This window comes from Arvicanthis niloticus, chromosome 23 (genome assembly GCF_011762505.2).
Source record: "Arvicanthis niloticus isolate mArvNil1 chromosome 23, mArvNil1.pat.X, whole genome shotgun sequence".
In the NCBI taxonomy this organism is placed as follows: domain Eukaryota; kingdom Metazoa; phylum Chordata; class Mammalia; order Rodentia; family Muridae; genus Arvicanthis; species Arvicanthis niloticus.
Window position 1 is genome coordinate 33,030,196 of NC_133430.1, and position 15,380 is coordinate 33,045,575.

The following is a 15,380-nucleotide window of genomic DNA, read 5'->3' on the forward strand; positions in this document are numbered from 1 at the left end:
CTCTAAGTCCTAACCTGAACATTGCTGTAGAATGTGCCACCTCCAGGGACATCTTAGCATCCTAGGACAGGACTGGTCACCTCTACTGGTGGATTGGTCTTTGAGGCCCATTTTAAAGGAGTCTCTAAGTGATCTGGTAGATTTGGGACAGGAAATGGAATCTGATAGAGATTTGATGACAATTTGTATTTTGTCCCTTAATGGGGCTCTTGGTGCTCATTGGTTGATTGCCACAAATGCAGCTTTTTCTGGAGAGACGGGAGGGCACTGCTTCCCTCTGGTTGTTTCGACTTCCTCTGGTCTCATCCTGTTGCTCTCTTGTTTCCTGTAGGCTTGGGGACCAGTTCTACAAGGAAGCCATCGAGCACTGTCGGAGCTACAACTCGAGGCTGTGTGCGGAGCGGAGTGTGCGACTCCCCTTCTTGGACTCGCAGACTGGGGTGGCCCAGAACAACTGCTACATCTGGATGGAGAAGAGGCACAGAGGCCCAGGTAGGTCATGCCACTCCCAGCATGCACAGGGCGTCCAGCTTGGAGGAAGGAGTACTGCTGGGTCTGGGAGTCCACACAGCTGGGCTGGGTTGGGAGTTAGATAAGCTATACTCACAGTGAAGAAATTTAGCTGTATATACAGTTTCTCCCAGGGACCAGGCAAAGATGATGTGAGGTATTTATCTCACAGAAGTCTAAAGAAAGCAGTCTTCATTTTCCACCCTTGGGTGTTGGCTAAAATCTGTAAATGTGTTTAGCTGTGGGTGAGGCTTAGTTTTGTCATCAGAACTCTGTCCCTGAGGCTTGTCATCTGTGAAGTGTGGATAATCTCAGTATTTACTACACGGAGTTTATCAGGATTAAATGAAAATATCTATAAACAACATCCTATATGCTCTAAAATGCTAGATATTATTGTTGACATGAACATAATTCTAATCTTCTAGGCTTCTAAGACTAGAATAAACCCCACTGGTGTAGATTAGGGAGACAGCCAGCTCTAGGGATGCACTTTTCTGTGGTCATATTTATTTATGTTAAGATTTTGTGTGTGTGTGTGTGTGTGTGTGTGCGTGAGCGTGTCGCATGTACATGTATGTGTATATACCTGTTTCCATGTGTGCATAAGGTGCATGCATGTATATGTGTGTGTGTGTCCCTGCAAATGTATGTGTATATATCTGTTTCTGTTTCTGTGTGTGTGTGTGTATGTGGTACATGTGTGCATGCAAGTATCTTCCTTAATTAGTTGTTCTTTATCTTGTTTTTTTGAGACACGGTTTCCACCTTTACCAGGAGCTTGTTGATTCAGCTTGGCTGTCTGGCCAGTGAGCCAGGATCAGCCTGTTTTTCCCTCCCCAGCATTGGGATTAAAAGTACGTGCATTTGCATGGCTTCTAGGGATTGAACTAGGTTCCACACTTTCATGGTAAGCACATTGCTGACCAAGCCGTCTTTGTAAACCCCCTCCTTTATTTTTGGTAGGGTCTTACATAGCCTAGGCTGATCTAACTTTCTATGGAGCCAATGGTGACCTTGAACTCCTGATCCTCTCACCTCTACCTCTGGGGAGGGGGCGGGCTTTGTAGGCTGCCACTCCTGTCTCTGTGTGAGTAGAGTAAACAAACCTTTTCTGTCATTTGGAAAAGTTTTATATTTATGTAAAATTCAGATAATGGCAAAGAAAAATCAGAATTCTCAAGGCCAAGCTCCACAGTAGGCAACTCCCGGCCAACTGTCTCATCCACACTTAGCGTTTACCTTTCTCCTCCACTCTGGATGACTTTGAAGTAGATGTGGGGCAGTGCATCATGTTGCATATAAATACTCTGGACGTAAAACGTCAAACCTGTTGTGTGCCGTGGGACTTGCCTGTAATCATAATAGTTAGGTAGTGGAGACAAGAGGACTGCAAGTTTGAGGCTGGCCTGGGATACAGGATGAACTTTTGCCTGAGAAGACAAAGGAGAAGACCAAGCCAGCCTGGGATCACTATCCAATCAAATGGTCAACATTCATTTCTCCTGTTACTTCTAGTATAAGTCAGGGTCCAGATAGGATTCCTGCCTTGCAACTGTGACACGGCCCTTAGAAACTGCAGGCTTTGCTGAGACTCTCCCTTGTATGTTATTTGTTGAAGAAACTGGGTTGTTTGCACTGTAGGGTTTCCCAGAGCTTAGATTTGCTGATTGCATCCCCATGGTGTTATTGCTGTGAATTGGTAATTAGGTCTGGAGACTTATTCAGGGGCTGGTGCTCTCTCTCTCTCTCTCTCTCTCTCTCTCTCTCTCTCTCTCTCTCTGGCAAGAACAGTTTAGGTGGTAGTTTGGTTTTTCACCAGAAGGCTCATGAAGTCTGGTTATCTCCCTTCACTCATGTTATCAGCCCTTTGTGATAACCATCCAAATTTTTATTCCCATTAAAGAGTTGCCAAAAAAACCAAACCAAAACAAAAACCCAAAACCAACCAACCTACCAACCAACCAAACAAACAAAAACCCAATGTGGTGTTTGATTAGAGGCCATGGTTGTTTTTCATTTATTAGCTCTACAGCTTCTGTAAAGAAAAGCATCCCATCATTAAAACTTTGGTTATTATGAGGTTCAGCTGTCAGGAGATAAATGACATTTCCCCTGTATTTGTTTACCAGTTTTCAGAGTAACAAGTTGGTTCCTTGGTCTTGTCTGAAGTTGACCAATGTGGTTATTTTAAGTGCTATCGTGAGCTCAGACTTAAGCCCGTTTGATGCACTTTAACTCACTATAGCCGTTATTCTGATTGATGTTTATGTTGTCCCATCTTCGACCAGAAGGGCTTTGGAAATGACCTCAGTTCCTTCTGATGGCTTCCTTGCCCTCCTGATATTGGGACAAATCGATGTTAGCTCACCTTGTGTACTTCTTGCCTGCGACCTAGATGGAACTGCCTCTCCTAGAAGCCCTGGTTTCTTGTTTTTGTAGATGCTCAGAAACTACCACATATGCTTCCAGGTTTATCATGATTTCTCCGGCTTTGCAGTCAGCATTCTATAAAGTATGATTTTTTTAAAAGTGAAATATACTGTTGAATTATACTATTTCCTAGCCAATTCAGTTTTTAATAGTTTTTATTTAACTGTCTTTATTCTATATCTCTTTTCTCAGACATTCAACACACACACACACACACACACACACACACGAGTGCACACATGTACACATGTACCACATACACGTACACACACTTGTACACGAATGCATGCATAAATACAACACATGTGCATATACCCCCAACCTGATTTAATTGATGTAGACACCCTTGCTTTATCTCATACAGAGCTCACAATAGACACACCAGGAGTACAGTAAGAGCAAGGCTATTCATAATAAGATTACTGGACAGGGTTTAACATTTTTCTTTTTGCATTTTATATCTTTTGTCCTCCTTAGGTTGTGGTGTCAAGCCACTGTGCTTCAAAGTCACTTCAGATAGTCTTCTGTGTTGGTTGTGACAATAAGTCTTCTACATAACCCTAGTGTATAGGTTTTCATTCATTCATTCATTCATTCATTCAAAAAATACAACAAAATAATATAAGAAAAGACAAAAACTATCACACTGAAGTTGGACAGGACAAACCAACAGAAGGAAAAGAGCCCAAGAGAAGGCACAGGAGTCAGAGACCCACTCATTCACACACACAGGACTCCGATAAAAACACTAAGCTGGAAACCTTAATATAAGTGCAGAAGACCTGGTGTAGACCCGAGCAGGCCCTATGCATGCTGCTTCAGTCTCTGTGGGTTCATATGAACTTTTCTCACTGATTTAGAGGGCCTTTGTCTTTCTTTGTGTCCTCCATTCTCCCTGGCTCCTACACCCCACCTCCTCTTCCATGGGGTTTCCTGGATATCCTGTCATTTTATCACAGGTAGCTAGCACTACAATCAAGACAGGAAACTATTTCCTCAGTGCAAAGATCTCTTTCATACAACTCCTTCATAGCCACACCCAACCTTTCATCTGATCAAATCCCCTCACCAAGTTCATTTGTAAGCTAGTTGTCCTACTGACCAGTTAACTCAGTTGGTTAGATGGTGGTACTAATAAAATAGCTAGGTTAAACGTTTCCTCTCTACTGAAGAGCCCATCAAATCATCAAATACAATTTCTAGTACTTGAAGAATGCTTATCCCATTTACTTAAAGATCTGTGGTAAGGGTTAGATTTCCTTCATGGGAGAACACGTTGATTTTTCCCTTCATTCCCAAGAAATACTTGTGCTAGGTATAAAATTACAAATCGATAGTCTTTTCTGAGTAGCATTAGACATTGCCATGTCTTTAGATGGTTAGCGATGAGAAATCTGCCTGTCACATGGCGTATCCTTTGTATGAGAAGCCACCTCAGCCATCTCCATCCTCTTGGGATCCCCCACCATACATATCCTCCTTGTAACTGTCTGACACTAAAGATTTCATAGAGACATAGTTGGTGCAGACCCAGATCAGTGCACAGCTTAACCCTCACTGGAGAGCCAGAAGTGGTAGATTAAGGAAAGAGTGTTTTTTCCAGACGTAACAGGGAAGACGCACATATGAACCCACAGAGGCTGTGATAGCGTGCATGAGACCTGCACAGGATCAAGCCAGACATGAGGGAGGGAGAGTGGGCATAAAGTTTCACCTACAGCCAAGAAGTTATTTGAAAATGATAGATGCAGCGAGAAAGAACATCAGTCTTCTGCAATGGACTGACTGGATCTATCGGCAACACCCCGGGGCAGGCCCCACACTCAAGGGGAAAGATGACCAGAACAAATTAGACTTTATGGGTTTTCAGAGCCTTATTTCTTTTTCTTTTCCTCTTTCTTTCTTTGCTCTTCTTTTTCTTTTTGAGATAATGTTTCTCTGTGTAGCCCTGGCTGTCCTGTAGACCAGGCTGGCCTCAAACTCAGAGCTGTACCTGCCTCTGCCTTCTGAATGTGGGGATTAAAGGTGTGCACCTTCATTGCCTATCTTCTTCTTCTTCTTTCTTCTTCTTCCTCCTCCTCCTTGTTCTTCTTCTTTCTCTTCTTCTTCTTCCTCCTCTTCTTCCTCTTCTTCTTCTTCTTTTCTCGAGAAAGAACATGAAGTTGAGTGGGTAGAGAAGGTGGAGGAGGATCTGGGAAGAATCAGGGGATGGGAAATATTATAAAGCACACTGTATAACATTCTCAAAGAATAATTAAAAATAAAAGGGAAAACAGTTATTTAAAAAATGAGCTATGTGGGAGAGGTGCCAAGGGCAAGGGGCGAGGAGGGGGCTTGCCATCTCCAGATGTGACAGTCCTAGTACCTGAGTGCTCACCAGCAGAGTGATCTTCATCCCTCTGGGTTTCTGTGGTCTCGTCAGTAGGTGTACATGGATAATTAGGACACTGATTGCTAGTGATCTGTTCAGATCCCAGTGCCTTTCCTTGCCATGGAGATCAGAGGTCAGAGGTCAGAGGTCAGAGGCTGAGGGTCTGGAGGAGACTGGAAGCTCCAGCCTGATAATTGTGTGTTTGGTATCCCTGGCGACACTCCCAGTCTGAAGCCTCCAGTCAGTGGTGATCTTATTAGTGCACAGAAGGATCCTTAGGGAATCAGAGAAGAGGAACTAAAGATACAGGATTTCTTACTATATTCCCAGGATCACATGGTCAGTCTACTCATCTGCTCACTGCTAAGGTGTGTACACACACACACACACACACACACACACACACACACACACACACAGAGCAAATGTTTTCAATCTCTGATTTGTATTTTTGTTGCCTTAACTGCCTCTTTCAACAAGCAGAAGGGTTATTTTTTTTTTATTTTTTATTTTTTTGTGAAATCCAATTTATCACTTTGTCCTGTTCTCTTATGAATTGGGCTTTTGGCAGTGTAAAAACTGAGAAATTACCGCCTACTAAATGGTACAGGTTTTCCCTAGAATTTATATTTTTAGATTTTATTTTGGTGCCATAATTTGTATACAGTGCACAGTATGAACTAGTTTATTTTTTTTTGCAGATATTTCCTTCAGTATAATTTGTTGAAAAGACTATTCTTTCTTGAATTTTCTTTGTATTTTTATTCAAGATTAGAGGCCCACACATCTGTGGGTCTCCCTGTGGACCCTAAAGTTCTGTTGCTCTTTGTCTGTCTTTACTTGTTTATGTAGTTTCATAGTACACCTTAAAATGAGGTGGTGTTAAGCTGAGTGTAGTGTTGCACACTTTATAATCCCAGGACTTAGAGGCAGATGCAGGCACATCTCTATGAGTTTGAAGTCAGCCTGGTCAAAGTATCTAGTTCTGAGCCAGACAGGGCTACATAGTGAGATTCTGTCTTAAAAAAAAAAAAAAAAGATGTTATATTTCTCTATTTTTTATGTTTTTATTATCTTAGGCCCTTTGCACTATTGTGTAGATTTTACTGTCTATTAATGTCTACAAATCTATAGTTGCAGCTGGGGAAATGGATGGTTTTCACTGCCGAGTTTTCTAAGCATAGCTTCAGACTTATTATTTATTTACTACTGGCGATTGTAGTTCATAGAAACTTTCTGGGCAGACTGAGGAGCAATCTCTGCAGCCCCTGAGAGTTTTAAAAAATGTCAGTGGATTCTGTTTTTTTTTTTAAATGTCTATTGAGATCATGTTTTTCCTCACCTATGGCTTGTTAATATGGTAAGCTGTGCTGGTTGGTTTTGAACGTCCCACTAGCGCTGCATATTCCTGGGATCAGCATTACTTGTCATGACGTATTTTCTGGCTATATGACTGGCTTCATGCCACTAAGGTTTTATTTGTATTTCCTCTCTATTTGAAGAGATACTAGTCTATAGCCATTGTGTGATGGCGTCTTGTTTGAGTACCAAAGGATCCTTCATGTAAGGAGTTGAGGAAGTTCTTTTTATTCCTTTTCAAATTTCTCTAAGACTTTATCTATAGAATTGGAATTGTTTCCCATAAATGTTTTATAGCATTTACCAGTGAACCCATTTGGATCTGGTAATTTCTTGGGCATGTTTTTGAACTATAAATTTAATTCCATAAGCTGACATAGAGCTATTTATGTTGTCAGTTTTGTCTTGAGTAAGCTTTGTAGTTTGTCTATTTGAATAAGCTACTTAAATTAGTTGTACATCATTGCTCATCGGGTCCTGAGGGATGGCTCAGCATATCAGGGCATGTGCTGCTGAGTCAAACAAGCTATCCTGGAGTTCTAGCCTGGAACCACACCGTGGAAGGAAAGAAATAACTCCTGCAAGTTGTCCTCTGATTTTCATGCATGATCCATGCCACAAATATGCACACCCACTTGTATGTGCACACATGCATTGTCTAGAAACGAACAACCAGAAAGAGTTGCTCAGAATATTATTGGATTTTTAATACATGTAGAAGTTGTAGCAGTATTTTATGGGTAATTTTATTTTCCTTTTTACTTCTGACTAGAGGCTTTCATTTTAATTTATTTAAAAAATATAGCTTTTGGTAGAATTAACTCTCTCTTCCTTCTTTTCTCTCTAATTTTTTTTTTTTTTTTTTTAACTTCACAACCTCATGTAACCCAGGATGGCTTTGAACTCATTTTCTAGCCAAGGATAATCTTGTATTTTGAATCCTCCTGCCTTTACTTCCCAAGGGCTAAGATTATAGGCATGCTCTCCCATGCCTGGATGTATGCTTTACTGAGAGCTGAATCCAGGGTTTCATGTACACCAAGCAAGCACTCTACCAAATGAACCACATCCCTGGTGCCCCCTACTCTCCATGTTGAAGATAGGGTTTTATTTATTCTGTAATCGAGTCTGGCCCTGAACTCCAAAGCCTCTGGGCCTCTCCCTCCCTGTGGTGGAATTAGTGCTGGGGTTATAGAAGGCCCACCACACCCATTTTAACACATCCTTTGCATGTGTATTTTGTTGTTTGTTTACAAAGGTCCTCGTAGAAGGACAATTGCTAAACTACAGTGGATATGCATTTTTACATTTTGGGATTCCTGGAAATGGGATTGGTAGGTCAAAGGGGGGATAGTTAGGGGGTTTTGCTAGAGATACCAACTTCTTCATGATGTTGTACATCCCTCATCCTGTCTCAGCAGTGTAGAAGACTGAGTCATGACAGAGAGAGGACAAGGGACACTGAAGCAAAGGCTGTGGTTTTGAGCACACTTGTCAGGGACATTGTAGAGGTGATTCTTCTTCCAGACAGTGGTCAGACCTTTGATTTTTAAGGTTACATGGTTATCTTTTCATTTTTCCTTTCCCTTACTCTCTTTTTCTTTTTCCTCTTCTTTCTCTCTTCCTCCTCTTCCTCCTCCTCCCCCTCTTCCTCCTCCTCTTCCTCATCTTCTTCCTCCTCCTCTTCCTCATCTTCTTCCTCCTCTTCCTCATCTTCTTCCTCCTCCTCTTCCTCATCTTCTTCCTCCTCTTCCTCATCTTCTTCTTCATCCTCTTCTTCCTCCTCCTCTTCCTCTTCCTCTTCTTCCTCCTCCTCCTCCTCTTCCTTCTTCTTCTTGTCTCACTATGTAGCCTTGGCTGGCCTAGAACTCACTATGTAGAACAGTCTGGCCTGGTTTGAACCCATAGAAATCTACTACCTACCTCTGCTTCCTGAATGCTGGAACTAAAGGCATGCTCTAGCCCCATCTCCTTGCACTCATTATTTTAAACAAATTCTTCTGATGAGTGTTCATAGTGGGTCCTGGTGGGTTTCTGCTTCTTCATATATCTCAGATGCCTTGTTACAATGTGTTTATGTCATTGGGAGGCATGTTTTCTCTGAGCAGTTAGCGTTGGCAGTGCTGATGGATGTGATGTGACAGACAAATGGGTTCCACAGGAAGTGGATCGGTGGGCACAGGCAGAAGGACTGGGGCGCTTTTCCTCATGGTCTTGGTGTTGGATGCTGTTTTCCTATAGGGTAGAACTTGCTTCAGTCCTGTTTCTGGGTAATGGGTGACCCATTGAGACTTGTGTAGGGTGGAGTGGAAAGATGTTATGCCTCTGCTATGAGCAGACTTCATTAGGAGCTGAGTCAATTAGAGCTGGTTACAAAGTTACCCTTAGCCTCCTGATTCAGCCTTTAAATGTCTCCTGGAGTTTCTGCCCCAAGGGGAAAGCTTGGTGAATGTCAGCATCTATTGCTGTGCCTGCTTTAAGGCTGATAGGGGTGAGGCTTGGAAACCCCTGGATCAGAAGAAGCCCACCACATGTCCATGTTGAGAAAGCCAGGGTAGTCATGGCATGAGAGATACCAGGATAGAATCTTAGAGTGGGCAGGCAGGAGTGATGTTCACGGTGATATGAACTAAGACCTGAAGTGCAGTGCCAGTTGCTCAGACGCTCATTGTTTAGGGAAGGGTCAGGAATGCTTCATGCATGGCTCTGGAAACAGGGCAGATTTGAGCTAAGCTGAGCGGGTGGGTGGAGCTTCAGGGACACACCCCTGGTGTGCTTAGGAAATACTCTTGTCCACTCTTCAAGCCTGCCTGGGGCTTGTGCTCCTCACTCTGGCCCTGTGAGGATGGTCTAAAATGGATGCTTTTCAAGCAGAGGTGTGGACAGATCCCAGGCGATACTAGGAAGAGTTATCTGTGCAAAATTCCTTATGCAGACATTTTCCTCACTTATAAGTGACTTGGCATGTCTCTGGTTCTAGTTCAGATTTAATAGTTCAAGAACTACTCAATGCCCAGATTTGGTGCAGAATTTCCAATGCTTGTCATTATCTGTCTGTCAATGTGAGGGCCATTAATGACCCATTGTGGTGACGTCCAATAGGAGTGAGACGCAGAGAAGCTCTTTAGATGGGTAAATAGCTCTGAGTGGAGGCTCACGAATGCCCGTCCTGTTTTGTCTGGCTTGGTGGGCTGTGGACAGGTGATGAATGGCCAGAAGCATCTGAGTCCTTCATCTGTGGTCTCTGATCCTGTTATCTGGATCCAAGCAGAGGTTCCTGTCTCTTTCCTATGCTCCCTCCCACTCCTCTCTGGTTCTCTCAGCTTCTTAGATGATTCAACATGAGTGGGTATATGGGATGGAGGGTCGGGATGGAGATGATTCCTGGTGACTCTTGGGAGAGAAGGTGGACAAACTGGCCCAGGTTCTGGAAGGTAAAATTGGATTCAGAATAAAAGCAGGTTAGCACTGGTATTGGCTAATATACCATCCTGTGAATGTACGAATTTTCTTTCCAGCACAGGAAGGACTAGGTTATGGCTACTTAATGCCCAGTCTTGGTGAAGAATTCCTATCTCTTGTCATTATCTGCCTATCAATGTGAAGGCCATTAATGACCCATTGTGGTGACAAGGTCTTTACTTTCCACCTTCACCATGCTGCGGAGGAACCTTCCCTCACTGGACTTGAACTTCCACTGCTTGAATCTGGCTGGAGCAAGAGACCTCTCAGCCCTTTTTCTGCTGCACTTTCTTCTGTTTCCTTCTGTACCGTTTCTATGTCACTTTGTCTTCCCAATTCTTCCTGGCTCAGGCATTGTCAGAGGTATTCAGACTTACCTTCAAACCAGGACCCTAGTCAAAGTGAGGTGTTTGTGTGCAATCTGCTGGCCACTTAGGCAGCAGGCTCATCGTGGCAGTTTTCCATGGAACCAGTTCACCCAGCAAGCATGCAGATTTCTGTATGATTGTGCCAGTTGCCCTGTACTTTCACACATGCAGAGTGTGGGAACCGGGGCTGCAGCTCTAAGCAACACTGCTGCAGTTTTCACAGGGGGTCTGTGACTGGGGGAAGGGGTAGCTGTGGCCTTGGTTGCCAGGGATGATTGGTCCCCATCTTGTCTCCTGCTTCCTACTTCTTCTTCTTTAACCCACCCCTAACCCTAGGATCAGTCCTCAAGGTTGGCTTCCCTGACAGTGGCTGAGGCTCCATCCTTTTCTTCCTCCTCTTCCCTCTGCCTTTCCCACACACAGGCCTTTGAGTTATATGCCTCCTGTTCTAATGAGATAAACAACACCAGTCTCACGGGACTCTGCTCTTTTCTCCATAACTGCAACTTGCAGGGAGGGATGCGTTGGTCCTAGAAAGGGGACCTGGAGCCTGTCAGCTTGTCAGGCAGCACGAGGAACCAGGGGTAAAGAGCCCTAGGGGAGTTCTGTGGGGCCCATCTACTTGTTGAGACAAGGCAGATTCAAAGCAAAATTAAAAGGGGAGCACATTTCCACCCTGGTGGCTGAATTGTGCAGCAATGATGGGCAAGGTTGTCACATGGGCACAGGGTCCAAGACTCATCTGTATCAACTGGCTTGTGATGGTCAGCAGCTTCCGCATGTCCAGTCTTCGTAGTTGCAGAATCTTCTCGAACATCAGTTAATTTCCCCCATATTCCCCTGAGGCAGGCATCTCTGGTGACCTGCTCTTACAGGAGGGAGGCAGGCTCTGACACCGGTTGTGGTGTTTTCTAACACTCATGCATGTGAGGTTCTTCTGCGCGCTTCAGGGCTTCTCCAAGCTAGAAAGCAAACCCAGTCTGTCTTCTGGACATCCCTAAAATCACCAACCTTCACTCCCCAGGAGAGTGGATGTATAGCTAATGACCTCGGTGACATTAACCCGTAGGGCAGTGGCTAGAGTGTAAGAAGCATGTAGTACCCAGACATGTGTGGACATTTTCAAATTTTGGCTCCTTAAACCCTTTGAGAGTGCTGGTTAGGATCAGCTTCTTCTCAGTTACCAGCCTTGGTTCAGGTTGGAAATTCCAGAGATCAACAGGGGACAGAGCAAGAAGAGACCCTCGTGGCACAGAGATGGCCACACAGATGCTGGTAGTCTAAACCCTTAGTCCAGAGCCCACTTTCCAGAGTTTTCTGGATGGCTTACCAAGCAAGACCTTTCTTTCTTTGTGGCTCTGGGAACTGAACCCAGGGTCTTGTGTGTGCTAGGTAAGGTACCTACCACTGAGCCATCTCTTAGCCTTTCTCGAATGGCTTGTGTCTGGGTGACTGAGTACCCTGGAGCCAGAACCATGAGGGCCAGTGGTTATTTCCTTCTTGTATTTCTGAGTCTTGTTTAGTTCTGGTTGAGTTTATATGAGGATTCCTAGATGTGCTTTGCCAAATATGGTGTGCCAAGTGCACGGACACTAGTGGGGGTGTACTTCCTGCCACCTTGGCTCTTTCAAAACCAGTAGGGGAGACACTAGTATGCAGGCAATTGATTATATTACCTTGGGGGAAATACAAGAAATTGGGACCCTACAGGAAGGGCCATTAAACCAGTCTTGGTGCATCAGAGAACATAGACAAGCAGCTAGTAGATGCTATTCAGGCCTCCAGAGGGTCTCAACAGGCATTAAAACAATCTATAAAGTTCCTTAAAAACAGTTGTTTCCTTTTCTTAAAGGCCTATTACTCCCTTCAGAGCAGAGGTCTGGTATGAATTTTGGGCTCTGGAATTTCAGAGTTCTTCAGGTATTCACTGTTTCCGCTGATTACAGAGTCACTAGCCCATAATGAGTTGTAACCACTGGGGCTTGTTCTGTGATACAGAGGAGTGAGCCAGTGTCTGGGTCCTTGCTAAGATCCCAGGGGGGGCCTTCCCCAGGGGTAGCTTGAGCACCTGGATGGGATCCACAGTGAGTGCATCTATTCAGGAATGACAGGACCAGAGATAGCATCTTCCTCAAGTGGGTCACAACAGGAACGTGGAGCTATTTCTGGGGACAATTTCTCTCAGAGAGAGGTCATGGCTGCCCCCGTTCTCCACGGCCAGGGAGCTCAAGGTTACTTATTTGATTCATTTAGCCTTGTAGCCACTTGGCGTGGGTGGATCCTTAGGCCTTCCAGCTCCTGAGAATCAATGGGGTGGAGATACACATTTCCAATATATCACCATCCTGCAAACCACGGGAACAGCTGTATCACTAAGGCATACTTCTCACGGTTACCCGAGAAGTTGAGACCCTTTACTACCCGTATAGCTGCCTCTGCTTTGGATCCAACCCGACAACTGAGTAAGATGACAAGTGAGCTTATGGAAACTGTTCCCCCACTTAACTTTTTTTTTTTTTTTTTTTTTTGGTTTTTCGAGACAGGGTTTCTCTGTGTAGCCCTGGCTGTCCTGGAACTCACTCTGTAGACCAGGCTAGCCTCGAACTCAGAAATCCGCCTGCCTCTGCCTCCCAAGTGCTGGGATTAAAGGCATGCGCCACCACCGTCCGGCCCCCACTTAACTTTTATGTTGTGGTGGTGGTAGTGTGTGTGTGTGTGTGTATGCATGCACACACATATGTATATATGTATGTATGTATGCATGCATGTATATGTGTGCAAGTGTGATTACTCATGCATGCATGTGGAAGCCAGAGATTGACTTAGAGGATCTTTCTCATCCCTCTTCACCTTAGTTTTTGAGACAGAATTGCTCAGTGAACCCAGAACTTGATGTTTTGGCTCCACTGGCTGCCAGCAAGCCCCTGGGATCCATCTGTCTTCACTTCTCCTCCCTAGCACTTGGGGTTAGAGACACGAGCCTTCTAGTGCTGGGAATTGAGCTTAGGTCCTCACGCTAGTGTAGCAAGTGTTCTAACCACTGAGCAACCTACCTGCCTTCCCCCCCTTACCCCCCTGCTCCCTGGAACTGGTGGTATTTAGAAGTCAAATGTGGATAGGAACTGCTTTTGGGAGACAGTGCATGCTTACCCATCTCATGGACTCCTAGACAGAAGTTCATCCTATGGACTTCTGGATTTCTCTTTATGAGGCCTGGCATGTAGGAACACAGAGCATGCAAGTGGGTGTCCAGGACAGGCCATGCCTCCGTGAGTTGCCCAGGTCGTCTTCTGGTCTCTGCAAATGGCTATTGGTGGGAGAACACTATAAGAAGATCTGGCTCTTTTGATGCTGTGTCTCTGAAATGCTTTTAGCTGAGGCTATCTCTCAGGTGGGCTCACTGACTTCTGCTGTTCCTCTTTGAAGGGAGACTGCCTAATCTAGCCCTGGACAGAGGGACAGTCACTTACAAACCTGGTAGTAAGGTGGACTCTTGACAAGCTCATTTTGGGTCTGAAGGTCCTCAGCTATTCTCTGAGGCCAGATAGTATGGTTTTTCTCAGATTGGTTGTTGTAGGGGTGTTTACTGCAAGCTGCACCCCCGTTCCCAGAAATAACGACCCTGAAGCTTTATTATATAAATAAATTTGGAGGCAAATAACTTTGGCTCGTTCTCCAACTAGTTCATATCTTAATATCCCATTTATTCTAATTTAAGTTCTGCCGTGTGGCTGGTTACCTCTGCTCAGCTTTCATGTGGCTGGCCTCCTTCTTGTGCCAGGGCACAAGTCTCCTGGGCTTGGCTCTATCCCAGAATCCTTTCTGCCTACTGGACGCCCCACCTTCTATTCTTATCTTTTCATATAGGTCATAGGTTTGTTTTTTTTCTTTTTTTATTGACAGGTGATGTATCCATACAGTACACAAGAGATTCTCTCTCTATAGGTGGTGGCTCTGCCTAGCAATGGGTCTGCTGAAAAGTTCGATGTCCTGTGATGTACTAGAGGTCACAATAGATATGCCTCGGCTCTCCTGTGGCTCAGCAGGTGACACTAACAAGCCCTTCCCCTCTCTGGGCTTTAGTTGTCTCTCACTGTGAATGACAAAGTTGGGCAGAGGAAGCGGTAATGTCCATTCTGGTCTGTAGCCTTTTATCTTTACATTGTGTCTGTCTACAGGCCTTGCTCCGGGCCAGCTGTACACGTACCCTGCCCGCTGCTGGCGTAAGAAGCGACGATTGCACCCACCAGAGGATCCAAAGCTGCGACTCCTGGAAATAAAACCTGGTGAGTGTCCTGTGTCCACGTGGTGAGTTTCTTCTTGGGCTGAGGCAGCCGCAGCTCCATCGCTAGAAGAATGCTTGTCACATATGTGCAAAGTCTCGAGTCCAACCCCTATACTATAAGAAAAAGTAAGATGAAGTAATAAAATGAACCAAAAATGCTCAACAGGGTAAGGTTCTGGCAGGAGAACGGTGCTCACATGCTACACAGAAATGTGCGTGTGCTCACTCTGTGTGTAAATATTTCCTGCTGACTTCCAAACTTCTCTGGGCTTTGGGATCTTGTGTCCCCTCCTCTCCATTGTCACCCTTGAGAAACAAAGCTGGCAGTAGCAGGGGCCAGGCCTCAGCGGTCTCCCTCTCTTACCAGAGCCCAATACAAAGTTTCAGGTCTTCCCTTCCTTGTAACATTAACAAAGACACTTTGACCCAGGTATGCTTTCTCAGAGAAGCAGGAGTCCTCTGGGGGCTACCTCACATACCCCCATACCACTTTTTGGAATGAAACGGCTAGCTCGTTAAATTAGACCTTGATTTGGGGTTGTGTGAGTCAGGTTGTAAAATGTATCCCTGGGGTGCAGGCATCTTTACCTGA

At 44.7% G+C, this 15,380-nt stretch overlaps 1 protein-coding gene across 7 annotated transcripts in view; it reads left to right on the top strand.

The window, feature by feature from the left end:
- Dpf3 (double PHD fingers 3) overlaps positions 1-15,380 on the top strand; it is a 270,465-nt gene that overhangs the window by 119,234 nt on the left and 135,851 nt on the right. For all 7 annotated transcript variants that reach the window (XM_076921762.1, XM_076921768.1, XM_076921767.1 and 4 more), the window contains exons 2-3: positions 332-492; positions 14,682-14,789. In XM_076921762.1, coding sequence (XP_076777877.1) covers positions 332-492; positions 14,682-14,789 — 269 coding nt within the window. The remainder of the gene's footprint in view (positions 1-331; positions 493-14,681; positions 14,790-15,380) is intronic.